This window comes from Anguilla rostrata, chromosome 3, assembly GCF_018555375.3.
Source record: "Anguilla rostrata isolate EN2019 chromosome 3, ASM1855537v3, whole genome shotgun sequence".
Classification (NCBI taxonomy): Eukaryota; Metazoa; Chordata; class Actinopteri; order Anguilliformes; family Anguillidae; genus Anguilla; species Anguilla rostrata.
Window position 1 is genome coordinate 9,694,602 of NC_057935.1, and position 25,657 is coordinate 9,720,258.

General features: G+C 48.2%; 1 protein-coding gene across 1 annotated transcript in view; it reads left to right on the forward strand.

The window, feature by feature from the left end:
* Positions 1 to 502: 502 nt before the first annotated feature.
* The window catches only part of LOC135249706 (protein diaphanous homolog 1-like), a 100,904-nt gene continuing 75,749 nt past the window's right edge, over positions 503 to 25,657 (forward strand). Inside the window, exon 1 of the mRNA XM_064325224.1 lies at positions 503 to 1,269. Coding sequence (XP_064181294.1) covers positions 1,165 to 1,269 — 105 coding nt within the window. The 5' untranslated portion in view covers positions 503 to 1,164. The remainder of the gene's footprint in view (positions 1,270 to 25,657) is intronic.

Here is a 25,657-nt window from a genome sequence, read left to right on the forward strand (position 1 = left end):
TTAGCCTCGGCTACTAAGTAGGCTAGGCCTACTGCACACCGTGCTACCATTATTGTTTATTGAAATATTAAGATTGTATTATCTGTCGTCCGGCCTTCAGAAAAACATTATATTGATTATGCAAATACAAATATGTGACATTGTGAAAACCCAGGATTTTCTCATTGGATTTTTAAAATATTGATTATTAATATCCAAATGAAAGCATGAGCATTGGCCTTGGAAACAGCGGCGCGCGCTGTAATTGAAACAGCCACTGGATGGAGCTCTTTCACCTTTCAGGAAAACTAGCCAACACTAAAAACAAATCAAATTGTAAAGGTAACCAACCGAGGGTAAACCAATGTCCCAACTTTCTCCAAGATTAATTTAATAACTTTGACCAAAATGAGTAATATATGGAGCATATACGCTTTGGCAACAAGCATAGCAGCCCGGGCTGACAGTCCAACTTTCTCCCCGGTTTCGCCCTGCTCAGCTCGGTCCTTCCTGCTTTCAGGTGAAGCTTTGCGCTTAGTCCCTCCCTCGACAGCTCTAACCTGTCCTAGACAGGAAGCCGTGTTCTAGACCTGTAAACAGGAGGACTCGGAAAAAAAAAACTCACCCATAGAAATTATGGAAACTTACTTTGACGATAGTAGTTATATAAATTAAAAGCGGGATGAGTGACTATAGACTACGCAAACAGCACAATAACCAACTTGTTGCACTAACGAGCAGGGGCGATTTCACAATCACTCAGTCGCAGCGAGTGTCGTGTTTGAGAAGTAATCGAACTTGCGCGGATTACCAGCAAGATATCATCGAGCTTTGATAATGTGTTAATTTAGCAGAGAGTGGAAATAAATCGTCTAAATGAACTAAAACAGGAGACAAACAGGAGGAAACAGTGTGGATATCGTTTCCTTTATTGTGAGGGTTCATTTTTAAATTTCCCTCCCTTTTTAAGTCGGAGCGGAGGAGACGGGCACCAGAGTACTTTGCAACCCGGCAGCCTGAACTCAGGCCTTGGGGTCTCACGTCTGAGTTTTCCCCGCAGGAAGGGATACAAAGAAAAACACATTTTCGTCATTTCAAACGCGTAAGAAGACTGGGGATTATCAGGCGAAGATTGCTTCGGGTTGAGTGTTTGTTGCCCTGTCTCAGTGGGATTACAGCGGCAGAATGGAACCGAACTCCGGGAACTCGGCATCTGCCGGGGTGTCGAAGAGTGGAAAGGATAAAAAGTCCAAGAAACATCTAGAAGATGGGGACGGAAAAAAGAAATTCGTACGTATTTATTGCCCGTGTCCAATAATTTTCTTTACAGTTGATGTTCGTTTGTTCCGAGTTCGCAAGTTTAAGTTTTCTATCGCAGGCGGTATAACGTGGTCCAACAGATGGGTATTGTGAAACTCGAGCACCGTACACTCTACAAGTTAATGTTACTGTACTAATCTATCAGTCAAAACATCATCCCATATGACTTTTTTGTAGTGTACTTTGATATTGTAAAGAAAAACCACCGGTATAGTTATAACTTTCAACTGAATATGTAGAAGTTCTTAAATGTATAAATGCTGTCTAGAGCTAAGGTTAGATGCTGGCTCGGTTTCAGAAATGAGGAAGTTCAGCGCGGAGACATTTCAGCAAGATTAGTTTTAAACTAGCATGCTCTTATGTGAAAACACGGGAAAGATGTTGTAGCTAGACCGTTAGCTAGCTGCTTAACAAATAATCTTGCCAACAAAAGTTTGACAAGCGGTAGCCTACTGCACTTTGTATCTACCTACGAAAACAGGGGGAAAAAACCCGGTTTCAACAGGTTGTCCTAACGAAGTTTACACTATAAGTTTGTGCATTTAATTTTCAATGTTATTGTGCCACTTCATGTTCTTTTTAAGGTAACATAGTGTAGCTCACACATATTTTGGTCTGTATTATAGCCCACGGGCTATTCCCAGAATCTTTAGTTAATATTTGTGTTATTCATCAGGTATTATATATGTTAGAAATAAGTGTTTTTTTTTTGTTGTTTTTTTTTTCAAAATACTTTTTGGGCTGCTACAAAGCATAGGCCAACCTTTAAACATTTTACAATTTCATGAATGCTTTGGAATTTAAAAGTATCGATGGTGTTGTGTCGTCATTGGTCACCCTTGCTGCAGTTCCTGACGGTTTGACCGCAAACACGAGGTCTGTATCAACAGTGTTGAATTGGAGATATCCATGTGCCGTAATCTAACCGCCGGCTGGCAAAAAGAAATATGATATTCCAGACAAATTGTAACTGGAGGACACCCACGCACAGCGCACACCTGGTTTTGAAACAGCACTCCCAAATGGCCCTCCCTAACGCGGGGAGCCATTCTTGCATACTGCTGTTATCAGGAGTGCGGTGGATGTCCATCTGGAATACCCCGCTGTGTTTTCAGCTGTGCTGTTGTCACTTCTCCTTTACTGACATGAGGATAACCGTCAGACACTTCTCACGAGTGTGTTTCCCAGATAATTTGACGCAAAATACGTGGGAAAATTTCCTTGGGGAATGTTTTTTTGTTTATCATTTTTAAAACAGCTTTTTATAATTGTTTGTAATTGTATTTGATGTGCAGCCTATATGATGAATTACGGTTTTCTAGCAGCTGTTAGTTCTGGAGTTAGTCTGAGAAGGTGCCCTTTTGAACCCTTACTTGTTAGAGCCACGTTCCATCTGCAGGAGCTATGCACCTCTGTGGGGAGCTGGCGATTCCTATGGTAGATATTACAGGCAGAGGTGTTGAACCAGGGCAGGGCTCGTTCCCATGGTTAGCACCTTACTGCGATCTATTTCAGCGAGGTGGCGGATTCACACAGCTCATGCGGCGAAAGCCATGCGATCCGTGCCTGTGCTACATTTAGCGCTGAAACTGAGACGTGACTTTGCACTTCGTGATAATCTGAAGCGCTGGCCATCTGATATTTTGTGATTATACCGGCACAGTCAGTGGGATAATTCATCCTTAATGTGTCAGCAGTCTTTTCCAGCAGGTAACCAGGACAACATTGTTCTTTTTGGAAAGCTAAACTTCACTGTGGAGCATCGATGTGCAGGTACCACAAATGAGAATGTCCAGTGTGTACTCCTGCCTCTCACCCACTGCATGCTGGGATAGGCTCCAGCCCCTTGCCTGAGGCCTACCTGTTTATTTATGCCGTCATTTAAACGTTTATTTTCAATTTATTATGAAGTTTAGCAGTCTGGCTAAGTGCCTACTTTTATGTGCTTGTGCCTACTTTTTATGCCCTTGTGCAGTACATTAACAGTACATATTTGCACTCTTGGTACAGGCTCGGCCTACAGGGCCTCCCCAGCGATTGATTTTTTTATGTCCTTAGTCCTGGTCTGGGAGAACCACAGAGTCTGTTGGGTTTTTTTGTTACTCAGTACTTGAGCAGTGGAGCAATAGATCGATTAAAGGAATTGATTACACAGCTAATTCGAGCAGCCCGGTATCTTGGGTCTGGATTGGCTGCTGGTCTTAAGGATGAAAACAAAATCTGGCTGACTCTGTGGCTCTCCAGAGCCAGGAGTGAGGATCACTGTTCTGTATTCACCATGCCGTCAAAACAAGAAAAATGGGAACAACATGTTCGTTGAAGGAATTGAAGTTTGCATATTCCCATTTTGAAATCACGCCAGCTACCCTTGCCTATTTAAATTTTGCCGGTTTATCCAACTACTCGGGTATCTACTTACCCTCTGGTCCCACTGAGGGCAGTTTTGCTGGAATTTGTTGTACCACGTGTCTGAGATTAAAATCGTCTTCAAAAACCAATCTCGATTTTGAAACCAGCTTCATTATATTACATATAGGCTGTTGAAAACTGATGGTTTTTAACCCCTTGAATCGCTCCAGCCCATTTGTATTCATTCTGTTTTTTATTGTGGTTTTCAATTGATCTGGTCACACACACAGTAGGCCTATATGTTTGAAACTGTTAAAAAGCGTTATCTCACGGTTCTATCTCTGTGAACTATTTTATGGTGTCGATGTTTTAGCAACAATGTTTATTTCCAGTTTGTAACGTGTGGGGGAGACAAAACAGGCTTGGGGGGGGGGGGGGGTCCTTACCTTCTTGTGTGTTTTTGAAATCCACAGATGACACAAATCGCAGTAAAGTTGGTATCCTTATCATGGCAAGGATCCAGTGAACAAAATCTTTAGTAGCTTTTAGTCCCAAAACGTGCTAACTCGGAGAAACATTGATAGAATGTCCATTGTTTACTTAGCGATTCTTCGGAGGAATAATTGATGTCAGTGGCAAGCGATTATAGTGACAACTGACAAACATTTGGGCCAATTAAATTATGTTCCTAATGGTGTATAGGTTGTGATTTTGCATAAAATGACACTCATTGTTTCTCCTGGGTAAACAAACTGTAGGCCTACATTTTTTTGTTCACGCACTGAGAACATTACGCATGGTAGGCTAATGGCAGTGGCAGTGATTTAATTTTTTATTATAATTAAATTTCATTTTAATTATATAAAATTAAATTATATAATTTCATTTCAATTACATTTCTAATGTTCAGTAAGTAAGGAAAACATAAGTTAAGGGTTTGTATTTTTCTTTAGATTTTCTCCTTCTAGACCCCCTGGCATCATTGCAGAAATCTTAATTTTTACTGATAACCAGCAGCTCAGAGAGAAATGCTTGGTAAACATACCTGCTCCTTAGTACTGCTCTTCATTAAACTGAGAGCTCATAAAAGCTTGTCGACCAGAAATAATTGTTTTCTATGAGCTCCCCTCCAACTTTACTCAGCGCTAATTAGCTTGGCCCTGCAAGACTTGATTTATAAAACATGCTAAGTTTAGCAGGCTGGTAACGTGGAACTGTTTTAATGTTTTCATTAAAAGTCTAGCCTGGGTCTCTGGATGTGATCATAATTTTCTATTTCTGGAAAAGGTACAGATTTAGTACATTATTTTACAAAGATTATTATACATATTAGCCCCGGGGTAGAGTAGAAATAGGAGTGTCCCTATCTAAATGTTAACCAAATAAAGCTTATGTGGTACTGTGAGACAAACTGGAATTATTATTATTATTATTATTAGTATTATTATAGGGCAAACTCCTGTCCTCATCAGCTTCCATAGCTCAGACTCCGTTTATGCAGCTGCTATTTGCTCAAGCAGTTCAGTTTAAGGTCTCCAATGTAATTGCCTCACCAGGGAATCAAACATGCAACCCTCAGGTGCCGAGCTCAGCTCCTTAATCACACCGAGAGGGTGTCTGTGGAAAGAGATTCAGGTGGCGATTGGCCAGGCGTCTCCTGAGGCTTTTGGCTGTTCTGTCGGGTCGTTATCCATACACCCCCTGGGACAGGGGGGGTGTGAAAGAGCCCCAGGAGAGCCATGCTGACGGGCAGCACTTCAGTTTACCTACGCTCGAGAGCCGGGCATTTTCCCTGGCATCCTCTCGGCCTGTGCTCTACAGACTCGTAGCTCTGTAGTGGGAAACCGTCAATAATGGGCGCCATTTTGTTTCACCCGTTGAAGAGAGGACAAGGAACTATTTTCACGGTGCTTTCATGGAATTCGCAGGCCTTTGTGTTTCACTTGTTTTCCCACACGAATTGTCCACATATAACAAAGGTTTATCTGGTTCTGGTTCATACTGCGCAAAACAAACATGAACTGTTGTACCTTCTGGTAAACACAAGGGGACCGAAGGTGCATTCCTCCCTGAGAAGTGGTTTTTGGGTGAGATGCACCGAGTGTGGTTGCTGGAGAGGTCAGAGGGGGACTGGGTGAGGGGGTGGGGGTGGCGGGCGGGTGGGGGTGGCGGGCGAGGGAGCTCCAGGCTTATGTTTGTATCCAGAGTTTATTTACCTGCTCAACCTCGTCTCCCCTCTGGCTGTTTGCTTTGACGGTGGCACAACAACTGCACAAACAAAGAATGGAAGCCCTGGCCTGTGTCTCCAAAAAACATATTGATAGTAAATAGGCGTTCATCCCTGTGATGTTCGTGTGTGTGTGTGTGTATATGCGTGCGTGTGTGTGTGTGTGTGTTACAACCTACCCCAGTTTATGTCAGACTACAGGACCAATGCTCCAAGAGCCTGACTGACCCAGAATTGCTCAAAACAGCTTGACTAACAATGGAATTTTTTCTTGGTTTAAGTTGAGTGGAAAAAGCCACAAACACATTTGTGTTAAGCCAAGAAACCAGCAAATCACTTGTGAAGCAGTTTCACAAGTTTTGTGACAGGACTCGTAGGGCACCGACTGTGTACTAGTTTTTTGTTTTGGTTTGCTTTTTTCACCCTGAATTTTGGGAGAACCCCGGGTACCCCAACCTCTCAAAACGTTATCATAAATGGAGAAATCCCTCCATTATCTTAGCAGCACCCTGACCAATGACAGTGTTTATCACACACACACACACACACACAAACACACCCTGAATGTCGAGCACAGATGGTCGAAACGTAACTAATCTTATTTTCAATTACTGGTTCATAAAGCCTGAAAACAAGTGGTTAGAAAATGAGTTAAGCCGTTCATAATGGACACAGTGTTCAGTTTAGTCCCACGGGCCCACTTGGATATGGCAAACCCAGGTCAGGGCTGTAGAGACATGCATGTGTTTCGCTTTTTTTGTTTTCTCAGATCAGCTGCTTGGCATGTTTTTGCCTCCTGTCCTCAGTAGCTCTGTTTTACTGACTGATCTCAGGTCAGTGCTTCAGTGCTGCCTTCCGCTTCCTGCTGGACGAGTGAGTGTGGGCCTCTGGAATTCACCCAATGAGGGAGGGTGGAATTATCTCACTAAAATCTTTCTAATCCCCCCCCTCTCTCTTTTGCTCTCAGCCAGTAATTTGCCAGAGGAAACCTACAATCACCAGAGTGTTCTTCTGAGAATTCTCAGAATGGAGTCGGGTGGGGGTATGTGGGGGATGCGGGGGGATTCTGTACTGGCTGGTTTGCTCCCTGTGGACCCTCCCCCCTCCCCCACTCCGTGTAAGCAAGGCCGGAGCAGGGTCACTCAGCAGGCCCTGCTGGTGTGGGAAGCCTCAGGTGAGGCCGCTGTTTGTCCCAGGACAGCAAAACTCAGGGAGGACGGGGGCCCCTAAATGCTCTTTTACATTAAATATTTTTATGGTATAGTCCGAAACTACTGTACAGGACATCATAAAAATGAACAGCCTACTGTTCATTTATGGTAGTTTCATTTATGAAGGGATTCCAACCTTGTAAATCAGTTGTATTTCACCTCATTCCAACCTTGTATATCAGTTTTCATTTCGATTCTATTTTATTTGTATAGTGCTTTTGAACAAAGGGCATTTATCACACAGAGCTTTGCAGAGATCCAGGCCTGAAACCCCCCAGAGCAGGCCTAGAGTGACAGTGGCAATGGAAAACACCCTGACTGGTAACAGGAAGAAACCTTGAGCAGAACCTGGCTCAGAGGGGGAGCTCCATCTGCTGCTGGCTGGGTGACATTGATTAATGGGGCCAAAAGCTCATTACAAAATGCGCTACATGTATTATAAACAGAGCAGCAACAATTTTGAGCCGTATTCTGAGAAAGTGTCTGCTGTCAGCCGACTTGAACTTCGACCAATCGGAGAGCTTCCTGGCTGTGTGGTTGGAGAGGCCTGCGGCTCCTGCTTAAACAGCCATCCGGTGTGCGTGCAGTGATGGGCTGTCAGACCTGTCTGCCGTGACACGCGACTGTGGCTTTCAAACTCTGCGGCTCACAGGGAGATCTGCTGAGATTCTGGGCTCTCTGCTGAGAGATTCAGAGAGATCTGCTGAGATTCTGCTGAGAGATTCAGAGAGATCTGCTGAGATTCTGGGCTCTCTGCTGAGAGATTCAGAGAGATCTGCTGAGATTCTGCTGCATTCTGCTGAGAGATTCAGAGAGATCTGCTGAGATTCTGCTGAGAGATTCAGAGAGATCTGCTGAGATTCTGCTGAGAGATTCAGAGAGATCTGCTGAGATTCTGCTGCATTCTGCTGAGAGATTCAGAGAGATCTGCTGAGATTCTGGGCTCTCTGCTGAGAGATTCAGAGAGATCTGCTGAGATTCTGCTGCATTCTGCTGAGAGATTCAGAGAGATCTGCTGAGATTCTGCTGCATTCTGCTGAGAGATTCAGAGTGATCTGCTGAGATTCTGGACTCTCTGCTGAGAGATTCAGAGAGATCTGCTGAGATTCTGGGCTCTCTGCTGAGAGATTCAGAGAGATCTGCTGAGATTCTGCTGCATTCTGCTGAGAGATTCAGAGAGATCTGCTGAGATTCTGGGCTCTCTGCTGAGAGATTCAGAGAGATCTGCTGAGATTCTGGGCTCTCTGCTGAGAGATTCAGAGAGATCTGCTGAGATTCTGGGCTCTCTGCTGAGAGATTCAGAGAGATCTGCTGAGATTCTGCTGCATTCTGCTGAGAGATTCAGAGAGATCTGCTGAGATTCTGGGCTCTCTGCTGAGAGATTCAGAGAGATCTGCTGAGATTCTGGGCTCTCTGCTGAGAGATTCAGAGAGATCTGCTGAGATTCTGCTGCATTCTGCTGAGAGATTCAGAGAGATCTGCTGAGATTCTGGGGTCTCTGCTGAGAGATTCAGAGAGATCTGCTGAGATTCTGGGCTCTCTGCTGAGAGATTCAGAGAGATCTGCTGAGATTCTGGGCTCTCTGCTGAGAGATTCAGAGAGATCTGCTGAGATTCTGCTGCATTCTGCTGAGAGATTCAGAGAGATCTGCTGAGATTCTGGGCTCTCTGCTGAGAGATTCAGAGAGATCTGCTGAGATTCTGGGCTCTCTGCTGAGAGATTCAGAGAGATCTGCTGAGATTCTGCTGCATTCTGCTGAGAGATTCAGAGAGATCTGCTGAGATTCTGGGCTCTCTGCTGAGAGATTCAGAGAGATCTGCTGAGATTCTGGGCTCTCTGCTGAGAGATTCAGAGAGATCTGCTGAGATTCTGGGCTCTCTGCTGAGAGATTCAGAGAGATCTGCTGAGATTCTGCTGCATTCTGCTGAGAGATTCAGAGTGATCTGCTGAGATTCTGGACTCTCTGCTGAGAGATTCAGAGAGATCTGCTGAGATTCTGGGCTCTCTGCTGAGAGATTCAGAGAGATCTGCTGAGATTCTGCTGCATTCTGCTGAGAGATTCAGAGAGATCTGCTGAGATTCTGGGCTCTCTGCTGAGAGATTCAGAGAGATCTGCTGAGATTCTGGGCTCTCTGCTGAGAGATTCAGAGTGATCTGCTGAGATTCTGCTGAGAGATTCAGAGTGATCTGCTGAGATTCTTCTTCATTCTGCTGAGAGATTCAGAGAGATCTGCTGAGATTCTGGGCTCTCTGCTGAGAGATTCAGAGAGATCTGCTGAGATTCTGGGCTCTCTGCTGAGAGATTAGAGAGATCTGCTGAGATTCTGCTGCATTCTGCTGAGAGATTCAGAGAGATCTGCTGAGATTCTGGGCTCTCTGCTGAGAGATTCAGAGAGATCTGCTGAGATTCTGGGCTCTCTGCTGAGAGATTCAGAGAGATCTGCTGAGATTCTGGGCTCTCTGCTGAGAGATTCAGAGAGATCTGCTGAGATTCTGCTGCATTCTGCTGAGAGATTCAGAGAGATCTGCTGAGATTCTGGGCTCTCTGCTGAGAGATTCAGAGAGATCTGCTGAGATTCTGGGCTCTCTGCTGAGAGATTGAATGATCTACTGAGACTCTGCTGCATTCTGCTGAGAGATTCAGAGAGAGTCTGCTGAGATTCTGGGCTCTCTGCTGAGAGATTCAGAGAGATCTGCTGAGATTCTGGGCTCTCTGCTGAGAGATTCAGAGAGATCTGCTGAGATTCTGGGCTCTCTGCTGAGAGATTCAGAGAGATCTGCTGAGATTCTGCTGCATTCTGCTGAGAGATTCAGAGAGATCTGCTGAGATTCTGGGCTCTCTGCTGAGAGATTCAGAGAGATCTGCTGAGATTCTGGGCTCTCTGCTGAGAGATTCAGAGAGATCTGCTGAGATTCTGCTGCATTCTGCTGAGAGATTCAGAGAGATCTGCTGAGATTCTGGGCTCTCTGCTGAGAGATTCAGAGAGATCTGCTGAGGGAATCTGCGGAATGATTTGACGTGATCTTTGGGATTTTAGATTTTCTGATATTTGCTTTACTGAAGGCACTGCTTATGTTGGTGGGAACGCCTGATTCTCTCATTATGATTTTTTCCCTAATTCGGTGCTGCTGTTCCCCATTGTGAGGTTGGCGCTGTTTGAGATGCGCGCACGTGCTAAAACTGTACCTTGGCCTGATGTCTGCGAGCAGATCGAGCAGCCGTGATACTTCTCGTTCCCGCTCCTCGTCGTTGATTCCCCGCTCAGCGTTATTTCCCGCGTCGAGCGGCACGCGGCACAGGCCCGCAAACGCGTCGAGAACAGAGCCGCCGTTTTCTGTAAAGCAGGAAGAGTGTTCCCTGAGCGACGGCCGGAAGCAGGGAGAGAGGGAGAGGTGCCTGGGATGGAGGAAGGGAAGAGGCAGGGGAACGGAGAGGCGAGCTGGAAACACGCAGGGGTGTGTTGGTGGGCGGGTGGGTTAATGAGCGGGGGTGAGAGACTGAGGGGGTTACACACCCCCCCTCCCCCAGGACGAGCGCAGCCGCCGAGCCTAAAACGCGGAAAGAAACGCGCGTCTCCCGCGCATCTCGGCTGGCGGAGCGCTCCTCGCTAGCGTGCGGCGCGGACGCCGCGGCGTTCAGTCTGAGCTGCGTTCAGTCTGAGCAGCGTTCAGTCTGAGCTGCGTTATCAGGGGGGTTTTACTGGCGGTCTGCAGCAGCGCATACCGTACCTGCTCTGCTTCAGCCCAGGAAAGGGTGCGTTCAAGTTAACCAGGCTCCGTACTACTCTCACAGTATGTGAACTCAGGCTGCATTAATGCATAATTATGCATTCTCCATGCAGGAAATAAAAAACATTCTGCCTAGTGAAAATCTTAGTATGTGAAAATGCTGGTATTTGGTATAGCCTATTGATTGTGACATTAAATTCAGCGTTGAGTTGGAAGCTCTGGCATGATTTGCAGAGCCTGTGCTAGATTTGTTAGGCTATATTCCAAATGTTGCAATCACCCGGGAAACTGATGGATTGATATGACATACAAAACGCACACAAAATCCGGCACATTTAATAAGGCACGACAATGGCAATTGTGTTGACTGACAAGCTGATTTCAAGTTTCATACTTTTGGGTGTTGACAGTGAGCATGTAAACAAAACGGACGCCTCCAATTAGATGAAACTCGAACATGTGGGCGGAGCGAAGGGGATGTGATTTTGTAATCTAATGCTATGAGTCCTTGTGCGACAGCTAGCCACCAGTGAGGATTCTTGGCACGCTAACCAGCTTAAAATGCGCCGTCATTTAATTCATGTCTTGAGGCTTCACAGTTTGTCATTTATTGTTTTTCAGATGATAAACAGCTTGGCCAAGTCAAGTTATTTTTGTATTGGCGTGTATTATTGCGATTGAAAATGCTTATTAAAGTCCAACCGCATTGCGTGTCTGTTTTTTAATAACTTTTAATTTTGTCAGTTGGTTTAAACTGCATGTGAAACTGCATGACAGAAAGCAGACGTTTCCATGGCTTGCATTTGGAAAGTGCAGATTTCTGAAACGGTTTTTTAAAGGTTGCGCTGTGTGTGTGTGTGTGTGTGTGTGTGTGTGTGTGTGTGTATTACGAAGACAAGGAGAATTCTTCCCACATCGTGCCCCATATCTCCAGAGTGTCACAGAGAGGCCATACAAACTCACAAGGACTACCGGGGCTAAAGTGAAAAGAACAATGACTCATTAAGGCTGCAGTGAGAGTCCTGTAAATCCGCTTATAGTCTAACTGGAGCTCTGGATGCATCTGGAGCGTGTGTGTGCGTGTGTGTGTGTGTGTGCGTGTGTGTGTGTGTGTCTGAGAGCTGTATGAATGTAATTCCTGTGTCCTCTGGAATGTGGGGTCAGGGGTCAGTCTCTGTGAACTCTGTGGCTGGTCTCCCTATGATCTGTCAGTCACTAGTTGTTGTGCATTATGTCTGTTAAGCTGGTCTGTGAGAAGCCGGTGTCTGTATGGTCTGTGAGAGGCTGGTCTCTGTATGGTCTGTGAGAAGCTGGTCTCTGTATGGTCTGTGAGAGGCTGGTCTCTGTGTGATCTGTGAGAAGCTGGTCTCTGTATGGTCTGTGAGAAGCTGGTCTCTGGTCTGTGAGAAGCTGGTCTATGTGGTCTGTCAGATGTATTGCCTTTTTGATATAAACGGCTTTTTTCACCTCATCAACATGTGGGTTCTGCATCTCGGCTTCTTGGCTATAGCGTGTTGCTAAGCGACTGGAATATATGTTTGCTGCAAGGGAGAAAGATTTTGCACTCACCGTCTTTGAGATGTTTGTTTGTCTCTGTATATGACGTGTGTGTGTGTGTACGCGTGCCTGTGTTTGCATATGTGTGTGCATTTGCGTGTACTTTTCTGCATTTGCGTTATACGTGTATGTGCTCTGTGTTCTTTGAGAGACTGTGGAAAAAAATGTGGATGGGAGAAAAATAATTAATAATTTTGACTGAGTGACTAGTGTGACTGAAGAAAATCACATGAACAGTTAGCTATGGCAGGAAGTGGAGTGCCTGGGGAACAGGAAGTGGTTGGCTTTTGCTTAGCCGGGCTGTTTTCACTGGTATTCCCCGCGCAGGGTCACTTGGCTCCATTCTCATTGTGAACCTTAACAATGGCACCTGCCACCATGGGGACCATGCCTCACCTTGTTCCAGGGTTTTAAAATAGTCCACTTCCTCATTCTTCTCCCTTTTCAGGTTCCATCAGTACACAGAAACGCTGCATGATGTAGGCATTGTCACTGGGGACTGTGGTAATTTCCTCTTTCTCTGTGTGTGGCAGAAAACACTCATCCTTTTCTTCTGGGGTTCGGGTTGGTCCCCTCCTTGGCCCTCTGACCTGACGTGTGTACAGGGACAGGTGGGAGGAGCGTGTGATGAGTTCTCTTGATGTGGATGAGGTCTGACCTTCTGAAACCAGGGTGGGGTAGTTCTTCACTCCAGCCCAGATAGCCTGCCTCACCAAGTCTTCTAGTGTGCAGTGTGTGTATTTGTGTGTGTGTGTGTGTCTGTCTGTGTGTGAATACTGACATGACCATACTGTTTCAGAAGCACCCCGCCCCAGCCAGTACTGAAACGTCAGTACCACTGAAACTGTGTATATTAGCACTTAAACTCCGCAGCTTCTCTTTTTCAGCTGAACTGAGACAGGAAGAGGTCTGTTTCTCTCTCTCGTTCTTCTGGGCCCACGGGAGCTGCAGTTACTGCTTCAGGAAGTGAGGCATTCTCACACACACGCTGCCTCATACACAGTGCAGCACGTGTATGCACACTGTCTGACGCGCACACACACGCACACACACTCAAACACACAAACAAAACAGAACCAGGGTGAAGGAATGAAGAGAGAGGGAGTGAGTGAGAGGTGGCAGGGGAACACACACTGCCTGTGGAACCTGCAGGATGCAAAGATGCGCTGTATTTACCTGCGATTACTGCGCTACTGTGCTACTGCACGCAAGGGAGCAAACATTTCTCAGCGCAGCTGGACTGCATTATCTCCAACAGCACAGCGCATTTAACACAATGACGTCTGTGTGTCCCAGAAGCATAAAGACCAGCAGCACGATCAGCAACAGGACTAATTCTGAGAAGAATTCAAGGAAATGCCGTTAATCTGTACGAAGCGAAAGGGGACTGAGTCATAGCCTAGCTGTAGCGTGTTTGACTAGCTGCTCAAGGAGGCCTACTGCATGCATGACTGCACACGTGTGTACTCTCACACAAAGACTGACACACACTTACACACACAAATGCACACGCATATGCACACACACACACCTGTGTGTGCACAGGCCAACACACACCTACCCACACAAACAGACACACACAGGTACTTGCACGATTGCACACATTGCTTGGGTCTACACTTGGAGCGCGATATGGAAATGCGCTAGGTAGAGGGTGGCAGCCTGTGTGACATTACCCCCCTGTTTAAAATAGCCCCCTCCTGCACACTTCTGGAGGGTTAGCGTAGCCACGGGCAGAAACGCACTCCTGTTTACCTGCTCTCCTGCAGGGCGGGGTCAGATTAGCCCTCACGGGACTGTGAGCGCCGCGCAGCGGACGAGCTAATCCCCACGGCAACCAGTCAACGCGTCAGCAGGCTGCCTGAGGGAGGGCATCTTCAAGCACACCTTCACTCGTCTGATGGAGATGTTCACTGAGAGGCAGTAGACTGAGGGAGATTGGCCCACTGGCGGACCAATCGAATGCCAGGGGCGGGCCGCGCAGATGAGTCATCGGCAGATAAACTGAGACGCCGCTGGCTCTCCGTGTGCTCAGAGCCAGCCTGCGTTCTGACAGACTGGGTAGATACAGCACAGGAGGCTGGGATTCAGCTCAGGACAGCAAGTAGCTTGGAGGTTATCTGAGTACATTTACCACAGCTACAGGAGTGAGGGGCACTCATCTCACACAGGGGAACATGCAGACACAGGGTGGCACTCAGACCTGGAGAGAGAGAGGAAGTGTGCGTGTGCATACTCCACCCCCTTGCTGGTCGTCTGTGTGTAAGACGTGGGGCAGACTCCGCCTCCTTGTGGCTTGTCTCTGTGTAAGACATGGGACAGACTCCGCCCTCTTGCCTGTCATCTCTGTGTAAGACATGGGGTAGACTCCTCCTCCTTGTGGCTTGTCTCTGCGTAAGATTTTGGACAGACTCCGCCCCTCGCAGGTCATCCCTGTGTAAGATGTGGGGTAGACTCCGCCCCTCGCAGGTCATCCCTGTGTAAGAGTGGGGAGACTCACGCACTCAGTCATCCCTGGGAAGATGTGGGGTAGCACCGACCTGGAGAGATGGAAGTGTGGGTGCAACTCACCCCCTGCAGGTCATCCTGTGTAAGATTCGGGCAGACTCCGCCCCTGCTTGGTCATCCGTAAGATTGGGTAGACTCCGCCCCTCGCAGGTCATCCCTGTGTAAGATTTCGGACAGACTCCGCCCCTCGCAGGTCATCCCTGTGGAGATGTGGGTCAGCCTCTTGGCCTCAGGAGTAGGAAACTGCGGCTCAGCTCCCTCCAATCAGCAGCCATTAATCACTTTAATCTGTTTTAATCGGTCTGTTTACGGGAAGGCCAGTGCGCCGCACACAGGGCTGCCTTTCTCCAGCGCTCTCTCTCCTTTCGCTCGCCCTCAGCTGCCTCTAAACCGCAGAGATAATTATCACGTATGTTTTGGAGCACAATAACGATAACGATCACCATCGCCATGTGGTGCCTTTCTTTAGTCTTCAATTGTACCTGATGCCGTAGTAAACATCCAAACTTCAGAGGCCGTGGAAAACGCTTCAGGGAGAGAGCATAACCTGTGATGTCTATTGGGTGTTACTAAAGCAGCCAATCAGCAGCGAGGTCGTACAGCTTCCCTGTGTTCATGCAATGTGTTTCTGTCGATCACATGGAAGCTGCAAGGCCTGGCTGTCTTATCAACGCCCAAAAGGTATCAGTGGTGATGTTGTTTTCCCGGAAGCATTTCACACGGCCTGTTTGAATGTTTACTACCACATCTGGTATGATTAAAAAACAAACGAACGAAAAAGATTATGCAGATATGATGATTGTTATTTTTTTTTTTTTAAACATTACCGCTAAGTACCATTGTGGTATATCACCTGGCCCTACTTAGTACCCCTGTGCCCTTTGGCTCCTCAAGCGCATTTTCCTTAGAAGTCCATTGGCTGAGGGAGGTGATGTCCCGCCCCTCCCCCTCCCTCCCTGTGTCTGCAGCTCCTCTCCGCTGAAATGCCATGCGACCTTTGACCTTTTAGGGCTGTGGGACTGGCGGCGCCCGGACAAATGTTGTTTTCTGAAGAGCGGTCACCGTCACCCTCGGCCGTGAAGCTCTCGAACCCACCCTCGACTCTAATGATGCGATACGAATACTGAGCCCGCAGCGCGCGGGAGACTGTTTCCATGGAGATGGGTGGCAGAGTGAGTGAGTAGGGTGGGGTGGGATGTGTTTGGGGGGGGTGAAGGGGTGAGTGCAGTGGTGTGAGGGTGGTGAAAGTGTGAAGGTGTGAGAGCAAAGCTGCAGCAATCAGCGCTCTGTGTGTGTGTGTGTGTGGGGGGGTGGGGGGCGTGGTGTGTGTGCGTGCGTGCGTGTGAGTGAGCGTATACTGTGGGTCAGCGTATTCGTGTGGGACCACGCTCGTGTGTGCTTGGGCATGTGGCTGGACTGTGCACAGTTGATTGATTTAGCATTGATTAATGGAGAGCTGCTGCCCTTTGCAGTTCCATAGCAGTGCGCTGAGAGTCAGGGAGGGAGTTATTGGCCGGGCTGTTATGGGCCAGTGATGGGAATGGGCTCTGCTGGGACTTCCTTCCTGCAGAAAGGGCACCAGCGTGATCGCTCATGAAAGGATTTTTAATATGCAGCTTTATAGCAGGCAGCTGGTGTATGGATATGATTGCCCAGAGAGAGGGAGGGAGAGTGAGTGAGAGTGAGAGTCAGTGTGTGTGTGTGTGTGTGTGTGTGTCTGTGTTTGTGTTTGTTTGTGCGTGTGTGTGGGCGTGTACTTGTGTGTCTGTGTCTGTGTGTGTGCGTGTGCCTGCGTCTGTGTTTTTTGTGTCTGTGTCTGTGTTTTTTGTGTATGTGTCTGTCTGTGTGTGTGTATGTGTGCTTGCATGTCTGTGTGTGTGTGTGTGTGTGTGTGTCTGCGCCTGTGTGTGTGTGTGTGTGTGTGTCTGTCTGTCTGTCTGTGCCTGTGTGTGTGTGTGTCTGCGCCTGCGTGTGTGTGTGTGTGTGTGTGCGTGTCTGTCTGTGTGCCTGTGTGTGTGTGCTGTGGGATGGGGTGTACACTGGCTGCCGGTGCACAAGCGTACTGCCCTGCTCTCTGTACTGTGAGATGCACCGGGCTGGAGTAGGCCTCATCTGTTTCCTGTTTGAGCTGCAGTGACAGTTGCTCTGATGATGGCACAAACCGTCTTTTCCTTCCTGCTGCTCAGTCACACTTATCTCTCACAGTCGCTCTGGCAACGTGTCTTTATTTTGTCCACATTTTGAGCTGCATCCTTCGAGCAGACCTGCGGTCGTCCCCAGACTACCATTCTAAGCTCAGCCGACATTTTCAAATTGTCCTGCTTCCTGTGTAGTCTTTTAAAGAATCCCTTACTGAAAGTCTGTCAGTGCTGGAGAATAATTAGCTGGAGAATAGCGCTGAACGTCACTAGCGAACAGGCAGCAGTTTCACACATTTTGCTTTATTTAAAGTTGGTTCTTAGGTGTTGTATTTGGTATTTGGTTATGGGGAAGTGCTTTTGTCAGTGCTAGATAAAGACCGCATTTTGCAGTTGCACCACACTAGTCAGAGAAAGCAGCTTTCACTCCCAAATGCCACTTTTTATGTGCTTTTTTTTTTCTTCTACCAAGACTGGCACACCCCTTTGTGCCTGTGACAGGCCATTTCGATAGAGAACAATGAGGGCGCTGACAGCAATATTTCATACCTCCCCCTTTCATATCATCTCATATCTCTTCATATATTTCAGCTGATAACCTGATATTCCCTCTCATATGCATCATGGCCTCGTGCATCATCTCCTGCGTGCTCTCATATCCTCTGATACGCCATCTCATAGGTCTGTCACGCACTAGTGTCATAACCTCTGAAGTAATCCGCCTGTAAGGAAAAGCAGAGGAGCGGTGTGCTCGGAGACGATCGGACGCGACGGGCTCTTCTGCGCTGGGGTGTGGAAAACACCAGGCCTCGTGGGCGGTGGGGCAGGGGGGCAGGGTGGTTAGGGTCAGCAGGTCAAAGTCCCGGCGTGAGAAGGTGTCAGAAGTTCTCCATTTCGTTTCTACAGTCCTCTTTTCTTAGCAAGTGACTTAGTCACTCAGAGGTGGCCCGAAGCTTGAGGGCCAAGTTCCCCAATGACCAAATAGGGACCGTTCGGTTTTTATTTTATTTTTTTTTCATTTCGCCCTCTAGTGGGAAGAAGGTGTTACTGCGGGAGCCGCCGTGTCGGTCGGTGAAGCACACAGCTGTCTCTTTATGCGCCTTTTCCAGCCGCCGTCTCTCTGAACGAGCGGTTTAGCGCCTCGGCGGCTCCTAATCCCCCTAACGACTTCGAATGATGATGCGTCGCCTTCTGTGATTGGTGTCAGGGGGCACTCAATGGAACCGGTCCCCTTTGCGATTGTCATTTCTGCAGTCGTTTGTGTCAAGGGTTTTCCGTGCAGAGGCGATCGCCACCTCTCCCATCTGCTCTGGATGCGAGCTCGGAGTCCGATGCCCTCAGTCACGGTGCAGACAGCGAGTTGAAGCGCTCATCTGTGACCCGCTGCAGACTCACCAATCACAAGTCGGCGCTCTTTGTAGAACCACCATTCACAGTTCAGTGTAGACTTTGTAGACTGACTAATCACAACGTCATGCCTGCCAACCCTCCTGCATTTTGAGCCTTTTCCAGTTTTGTGCCTATTGTGATTTCTTGTGAATTTCTTGTCGTTCAGACTACACTGGAAAAAGGTGTAGATCATTGGCTCGTGTAACATTGACTCTCCAAAGCTTCCATATGACTAGTCAGTCTCACACTCTCCTGTAACGATGCAGCTGATAATGCCAGCGAAAGTCAAGTCCCCTTTAAATTCACCTTCAGGGGAAGAGGTGGTGGTGCAGAAAAATGGTGCAGTGGGACTTTCAGCATTTTCTGGCGTGGTAAGCATTGTTGGGACTTCAGCTGGCGCACAGTCACAGGCTAGCACAGCGTCTGAGGGGGAGAGAAAGTGTTCTTCATCGCACCCACCGAGCGACTGCAGCCTGTGGTCTTCATGATTATCAACCGATGCATCACTTTTTAATAATGTGCGCCTGTCAACCCCAGTCATATTTACCCTCTTAAAAGGAGCAAAATGCACCGTTTGGCAGCCGTGCAGTATATCAAAGTATAGGGGAGGTTCCCTTCCAAGCGAGATGAGCAAGTTATCTGGCAAATCTTATTTCCATAAGTCGGTGTTGGCCAGCATCCAAGGTAGAATTGCCCTCTCTGTCTCTCGGAGACGACGCTGTTGTTATTATTTTTATATTCCTCGGGATTATTGCTGGCTGTCAGCCAAAGTGTTATTTATAGATTGTGTGGCGTGTCGAACGGCGTGCAGTCGTCCCTACCGCTTATGAATATGAGCCGAGCCAAATTTAATAACGCGGGATGTTGGTATTGATGTGCTGTAGCGCACGGACTCCTGCGAGCTGGGAGTCTTGTAAATCCCAGTGTCTGGCTCTCCGTCTGAACCTCTTCAGGGATGTGTGTGCTGTTCTGTAAACACGTTCCCCTACAGAGGGAGCGTGCCCGGCCAATGCAGTTTCGGTCCTGTAGCAGCAGAAGTCAAACGGGCCCTTCACCCGTTCTTGCTTTTCCGTTAGAAAGCGAAGAGGCGGGGAGGAAGGCCGGCCTGATGCGTGCGGCATCTCTAAAATGGCCGACGCAGGCCGACGCGCGTCGATGGAGGAGCTCGCCTTCAGAGCGCCCGGAAACGGAGGGAGAGCGGTGGCCCGGACGCCAGACGCCGCCTCGCAGCGACGGCGCCCCCCTTTGGAGTCTGAGCGACGCTTTTCGGGAAAGGGAAAGCACATTCCGTTCACCTCGCCCCAGTGGCGTTAACACGCACGCACGCTCCATTTACCGCGACCTCTGTGCCCCCCCCCCCCCCCCCCCGCCAGTCTGAGAACGCTCCCTGTGTGAGAGCCGTTTGCGCCAACGACAGCCGGGGACTCGGGGACTTGAAACTGTCCTCCCTCTATCACACACGGCCCTCCCTCCACACCCCGCCTCCGTTCTGCCCATCGACCGTCGCCAGAAAAAAACAAAACACCGTGTGCGTCGAAGGACGAGGTGTGCAGACTGTGCACTATCCCTAAAAGCCAGCAAATGACTGTAGGTACCCGATTAATTATCCCCCCCCCCCCCGACTGCGAGTAGCGTAAATGAAAGGAAATGAGTTTCGCGGTGGCAGAGGTGGAGGTGGAGGACATGTCGCTCTAATGGGGTGCTTCGTTCGCGTTTTGTTTTTTTCCATTACGGAGGGCAGCCTTCCAAGGATGAAGCCAGTCATGCAGAAAATGCACTACACGGTTCATTCAGGCAAAGCGCGGGCCACTGGGAGAGAGGGAGGGGGAGGGGGAGAAAATGAACTTCATTTAGTCCCGTGATTGAGCTTCCCTGTGTCACTTCCGAGAATGAGCCGGGGGATGACTGCGTGCGAATCTTATGACATCAGGTTTGCCAGTTTGCAGAAGCATTTTTGGTAATCTTGAGTGGGTCCCAGAAGAGTTTGGGCCTAATGAGGCGTGGCCTGAAAGGTTTGGACCTAAAGGGGAGGAGTTTGGAGCGCAGACCACTGTAAGGTGTGAGTTTCTTGTCTGGTGGAAGGCTAGTAATGTCATTATTTTCTTAAAGGAGAACTCGGGACGTTATATATAGATCTTGCAAAAATATTCTTTGCATAACTTGTGAACATGGAAAATAAAACTGGAATTGCATTTCATTTACAAATGAACTGGCTTCACTCCTTCACTTGTAATGTAAGAGTGAGATTTGAATTTAACCAGCTGCTCATCAAGTTAACATTAAACCGTTTCTGTTAGCAACAGGTTGCATCCAAAATTGTTTTTAGAGCTCCAGCTTAACTGCTTTCTCTTCCATCAGTGACTTTTCAATGTTTTCTGGGAGTTTCTCTGCAAGTTATACTGTAGCTTACAAGTTCGCTCTCAATGCCTGTAGGACGAAGGGTGTCTACTTGGTTAAAAAATGTTTGAAGAATTAAAGTGGAATGTCTGAATAGCATGTTTGTGTGGAGCCTCCTTAGATCTTTATGCTGACCTCCCTGAAACGTATTTCCATTTTATTATCCCACGAGCACCTCACAAGTCACATCTTTAAGGGGGAGAAGTTTGGGTTTACCTAGACACATCTCATCCCTCCGAGCCAAATTGCGGGCGGCGTTTCTGTCAAACTCCGTTCACTGGCGGGATCAAAGTTGAATAATACAATATCTGAGCTAGTCAAGCTACGGCCGTCTGATGCCAACTGACACAGCATCACCCTTCAGTGCTGCGCCCGTTGCGTCCGAGCCGTCTTCTGAAGCAATATGACAGAGATGGAGTACGGGTCATGACCCCGTGCTGGGCTGCCCAGGGGGAGGAGCTTCTGTGGCTGGCGCCCGTTACGCTGCTGAAAATCCAGGTGAACTTTGACCCCGTAAAAGCACTGAAAATTATGTTGTCAAAAATACGGTTTGAAAGGGCTCATACAATTTCTTTCAGATGATAGCCTATGACGTGTTCGGTCCCAGTTCAGGCTGAGAGTGCATGTGTTTTCCCCCCTTTCACTATAAATGTAGCTAGCAACAATACCCTTAAAATAGCCAGATAGTCCCATGTGGCCCATGCAGAATAATGGAGGTGTTGTGGTCTCATGAGCTTAGCATGCTTGGGTGTGGCTTCCAGTACTGCGGTCCAGCATGGTAATGACTTCCTGTATGAGCTCCCCACGGGCAGGAAGTTCACCGCTTCGCTTGTAGGGGCGTGTCTCCCGCTTTCTGTCAGAGAGGGGCCTGCTGTCCAAACCCACTTCACCACGAAAACAATTCATACAGTGTTGGGTTTGAGTTTAACGGTCTTTGTAGGAGCCATGGCAACAAGTCCGGCAACAGTGAGATTTAGAAGATAAAGCACAATGACCGTGAGTCACTCTTTCTCACGAAGTTTGTTTTATGGAGAAGTCACTGGCTAGGCATGACATCATCGCTCAGGAGTTTCATGGTTTCAACACATTCATGGGTGTTCACGCAAGAATACAGTGTGTATGGAGTTTAGGCTGCCCCCTGTAGTATGGAGTGTTGAAGCGTGTCATCACCCTTGCGAAACAGAAACCGTACTGGTGTTTTTCACACATGCATATTAACCCGTAAGTGATTCGCCGGTTTTCTGTGTTGGCCTCGTTGTGTGGACGGAGCCGGAGTCCGTTTTCCCTGTAAGACGTTCCGCCGATGTTCCAGGTCAGGACCTGGTAAGATTTATGGAACTCTTAGCTAGCAGAATTATTTTCCTTGCAAACTCCCCGTACAAGCATCGATTTTCAGCTGATATGCCACGCTTCCGTTGTTTATCCAATGTATTTGCGGTCATATAATTGAGCTATGAGTTATCTTAAAACTATAACTGTTCAGCTGTGTTGCAATGGTCGGATTTACATCTCTGCCAGAACTATTATTCAGCTAAACATCTGGCTGTTTTGAAGGCAAACTAGCATAATGTTAGTATTTGTCCTGCATTGCCTCTGAGGGTAGACTTCCTGCTTTGCCTAATCTATCCTGAACGGTCATGCCATGCGTGAACAGATCACCGAATTTTCCATATAGGAAAATAGTATTAAATAGTATTTTGCCTGATTCTCCGGATTTTCCAGCCGCACACCAGTGTGGGGCGCATGACTTAGCCCCTCTGGTGTGGGCCCGTGAGGGGGAGTGAGTTAGACTGGGGTCAGAGTGACCCGCGCGGTCGGCCTGTTCGACGTCACCGGCCAATCACGGACGAGCTCTTCTCGTTCGCCATCCCGCTTTATCTCCACATCGCGTTCCGTTCTGCTCCCGTGCCAGGCGGTGTGGATGGAGGGTGAGCATGTGGACAGCTGTTTGTGGAGGACACAGGATTTGTTGCCCTTGTGTGATGATAATACACATGCCTGCTACGTGCTGGGTGTTATACAACCTGCACCACCCCCCCTCCTTTTTTTTGTTTTTTTTTGTTTCGGGGGGTCATTAAAAACCCATGTGGTCTCTGACCGTTATGCAGTAAACTTGCCGTTATATGCTGTCGCAAGGGGTGGGCATTGTGGTGATTTTTATACTCTAACTAGTACAGCTTTAGCCATGATATGCCTTTTCACTCAAATTGTACTTTTCTGAAAAGCTCGTTTTCTCCTTGAATTTAAAAAACAGCTTGCATGCTAATCAGAAAAGTCTTGATTAGCTGCAATCATATTTCAACTAGCCTAATAGTTACTGATTTAAAAAGAAAAAAGCATTGTTATCCCCCAACCCCCCCCCCATTACATTTTTTTGTCAGCTAGACAGGTCCTTGCTTCTCGACATAGCATTGCACCATTGCATGGGCTTGTGACTGTTAACACCCAGGACTGGTGACTGTGTCTTCCACTGACTCATCAGAGTCTGTGGCCTGTCCTTTGATTTAAAATAGAATATTTCAGTGCTGCCCGTTTCTGTCATCTCTCAACAAAATGCTGTTCGCTTCTGTCATCTTTCAACCAAATGCTGTTCGTTTCTGTCATCTCTCAACCAAATGCTGTTCGTTTGTCATCTCTCAACCAAATGCTGTTCGTTTGTCATCTTTCAACCAAATTCTGTTCGCTTCTGTCATCTTTCCTGTCGAACTAAAGTTATAACAGCAGGGCTGTTTGTGTTCGCCCCGTGACGTCACACATCACAGAAGTAATTTTCCGGCTTTGGGTGCTTCCGTCAAGCGTGATCAGCATCGGTTTGCCAGATTTCAAGCCACACCAACAACAATCTCATCTTAATTTAATGAAAAACCTCCAGACTGAAAATCATCTGTCTAATACATATGAGGGATGCAATTATATGGTGCTTACCCTTTAAAAATGATGCCTCCGTGTATTGAAGTGCAAGTCAGTTCTTTGAAGTTTGAGATCGCTCCCAAACACTAGGCCAACATGTTTTGTAATGTTTTGTACATTGTAGCCTAATTCCTGAGGATGACAAGATTGCTCACGTGTATGTCAGTCTTAAGTACACACCATCCTTAAAGATGAAATTGCTTTACAGAGTACAGTCACCCAAACGTACTCCTTACAATTTGGAAGGAATGCTAAAGAACACACAGAAATGCATTTCAGAAGTACAGAGTGATTTCTTGGGAAGTGATCATATGTCACATCAAATGTTTTATCAGCATGGAATAATTATTTGGAAGGAGATCACTCATGCATGGTAATTAACAAGAACATAGGAATGCTTAAAGAGGATTAGCCTCCTACATGTAGCTTATGAGTTTTACAAGGACGGAGTAATTCCGCAGAGATCACACACACACACACACACACACGTGCTTCACAAGAACAAAGTGATTCTTTAATAGTATGAGCACACACACGAATGAGCTTTACAAGCGCGGTTCGGTTTTTAAGAGCGCAAGGTCGCCCGTGTGTGTACTTCACCAGCGCACGGCCGTTCTGAGAGGAGATGAGACGGCACGACCGCTGCCTCATTATCTCCTCGCCATGGCAACAATAGACACTTGGCGTCGACGCGTTCTGGCTCGAGTGCGCTTAATGGACTTGGGTTATTTTAAGGCTCCTGGCGCTCGTCCGGTCTGAGCGAGCGTTTTTACTCACGGAGCGTTTAGGAGAGCGAGCTCCTGGCGCTCGTCCGGTCTGAGCGAGCGTTTTTACTCACGGAGCGTTTAGGAGAGCGAGCTCCTGGCGCTCGTCCGGTCTGAGCGAGCGCTTTTACTCACGGAGCGTTTAGGAGAGCGAGCTCCTGGCGCTCGTCCGGTCTGAGCGAGCGTTTTTACTCACGGAGCGTTTAGGAGAGCGAGCTCCTGGCGCTCGTCCGGTCTGAGCGAGCGCTTTTACTCACGGAGCGTTTAGGAGAGCGAGCTCCTGGCGCTCGTCCGGTCTGAGCGAGCGCTTTACTCACGGAGCGTTTAGGAGAGCGAGCTCCTGGCGCTCGTCCGGTCTGAGCGAGCGTTTTACTCACGGAGCGTTTAGGAGAGCGAGCTCCTGGCGCTCGTCCGGTCTGAGCGAGCGCTTTTACTCACGGAGCGTTTAGGAGAGCGAGCTCCTGGCGCTCGTCCGGTCTGAGCGAGCGCTTTTACTCACGGAGCGTTTAGGAGAGCGAGCTCCTGGCGCTCGTCCGGTCTGAGCGAGCGCTTTTACTCACGGAGCGTTTAGGAGAGCGAGCTCCTGGCGCTCGTCCGGTCTGAGCGAGCGTTTTACTCACGGAGCGTTTAGGAGAGCGAGCTCCTGGCGCTCGTCCGGTCTGAGCGAGCGCTTTACTCACGGAGCGTTAGGAGAGCGAGCTCCTGGCGCTCGTCCGGTCTGAGCGAGCGCTTTACTCCGAGAGCGTTAGGAGAGCGAGCTCCTGGCGCTCGTCCGGTCTGAGCGAGCGTTTTACTCACGGAGCGTTTAGGAGAGCGAGCTCCTGGCGCTCGTCCGGTCTGAGCGAGCGTTTTACTCACGGAGCGTTTAGGAGAGCGAGCTCCTGGCGCTCGTCCGGTCTGAGCGAGCGTTTTTACTCACGGAGCGTTTAGGAGAGCGAGCTCCTGGCGCCGTCCGTCTGAGCGAGCGTTTACTCACGGAGCGTTTAGGAGAGCGAGCTCCTGGCGCTCGTCCGGTCTGAGCGAGCGTTTACTCACGGAGCGTTTAGGAGAGCGAGCTCCTGGCGCTCGTCCGGTCTGAGCGAGCGCTTTTACTCACGGAGCGTTTAGGAGAGCGAGCTCCTGGCGCTCGTCCGGTCTGAGCGAGCGCTTTTACTCACGGAGCGTTAGGAGAGCGAGCTC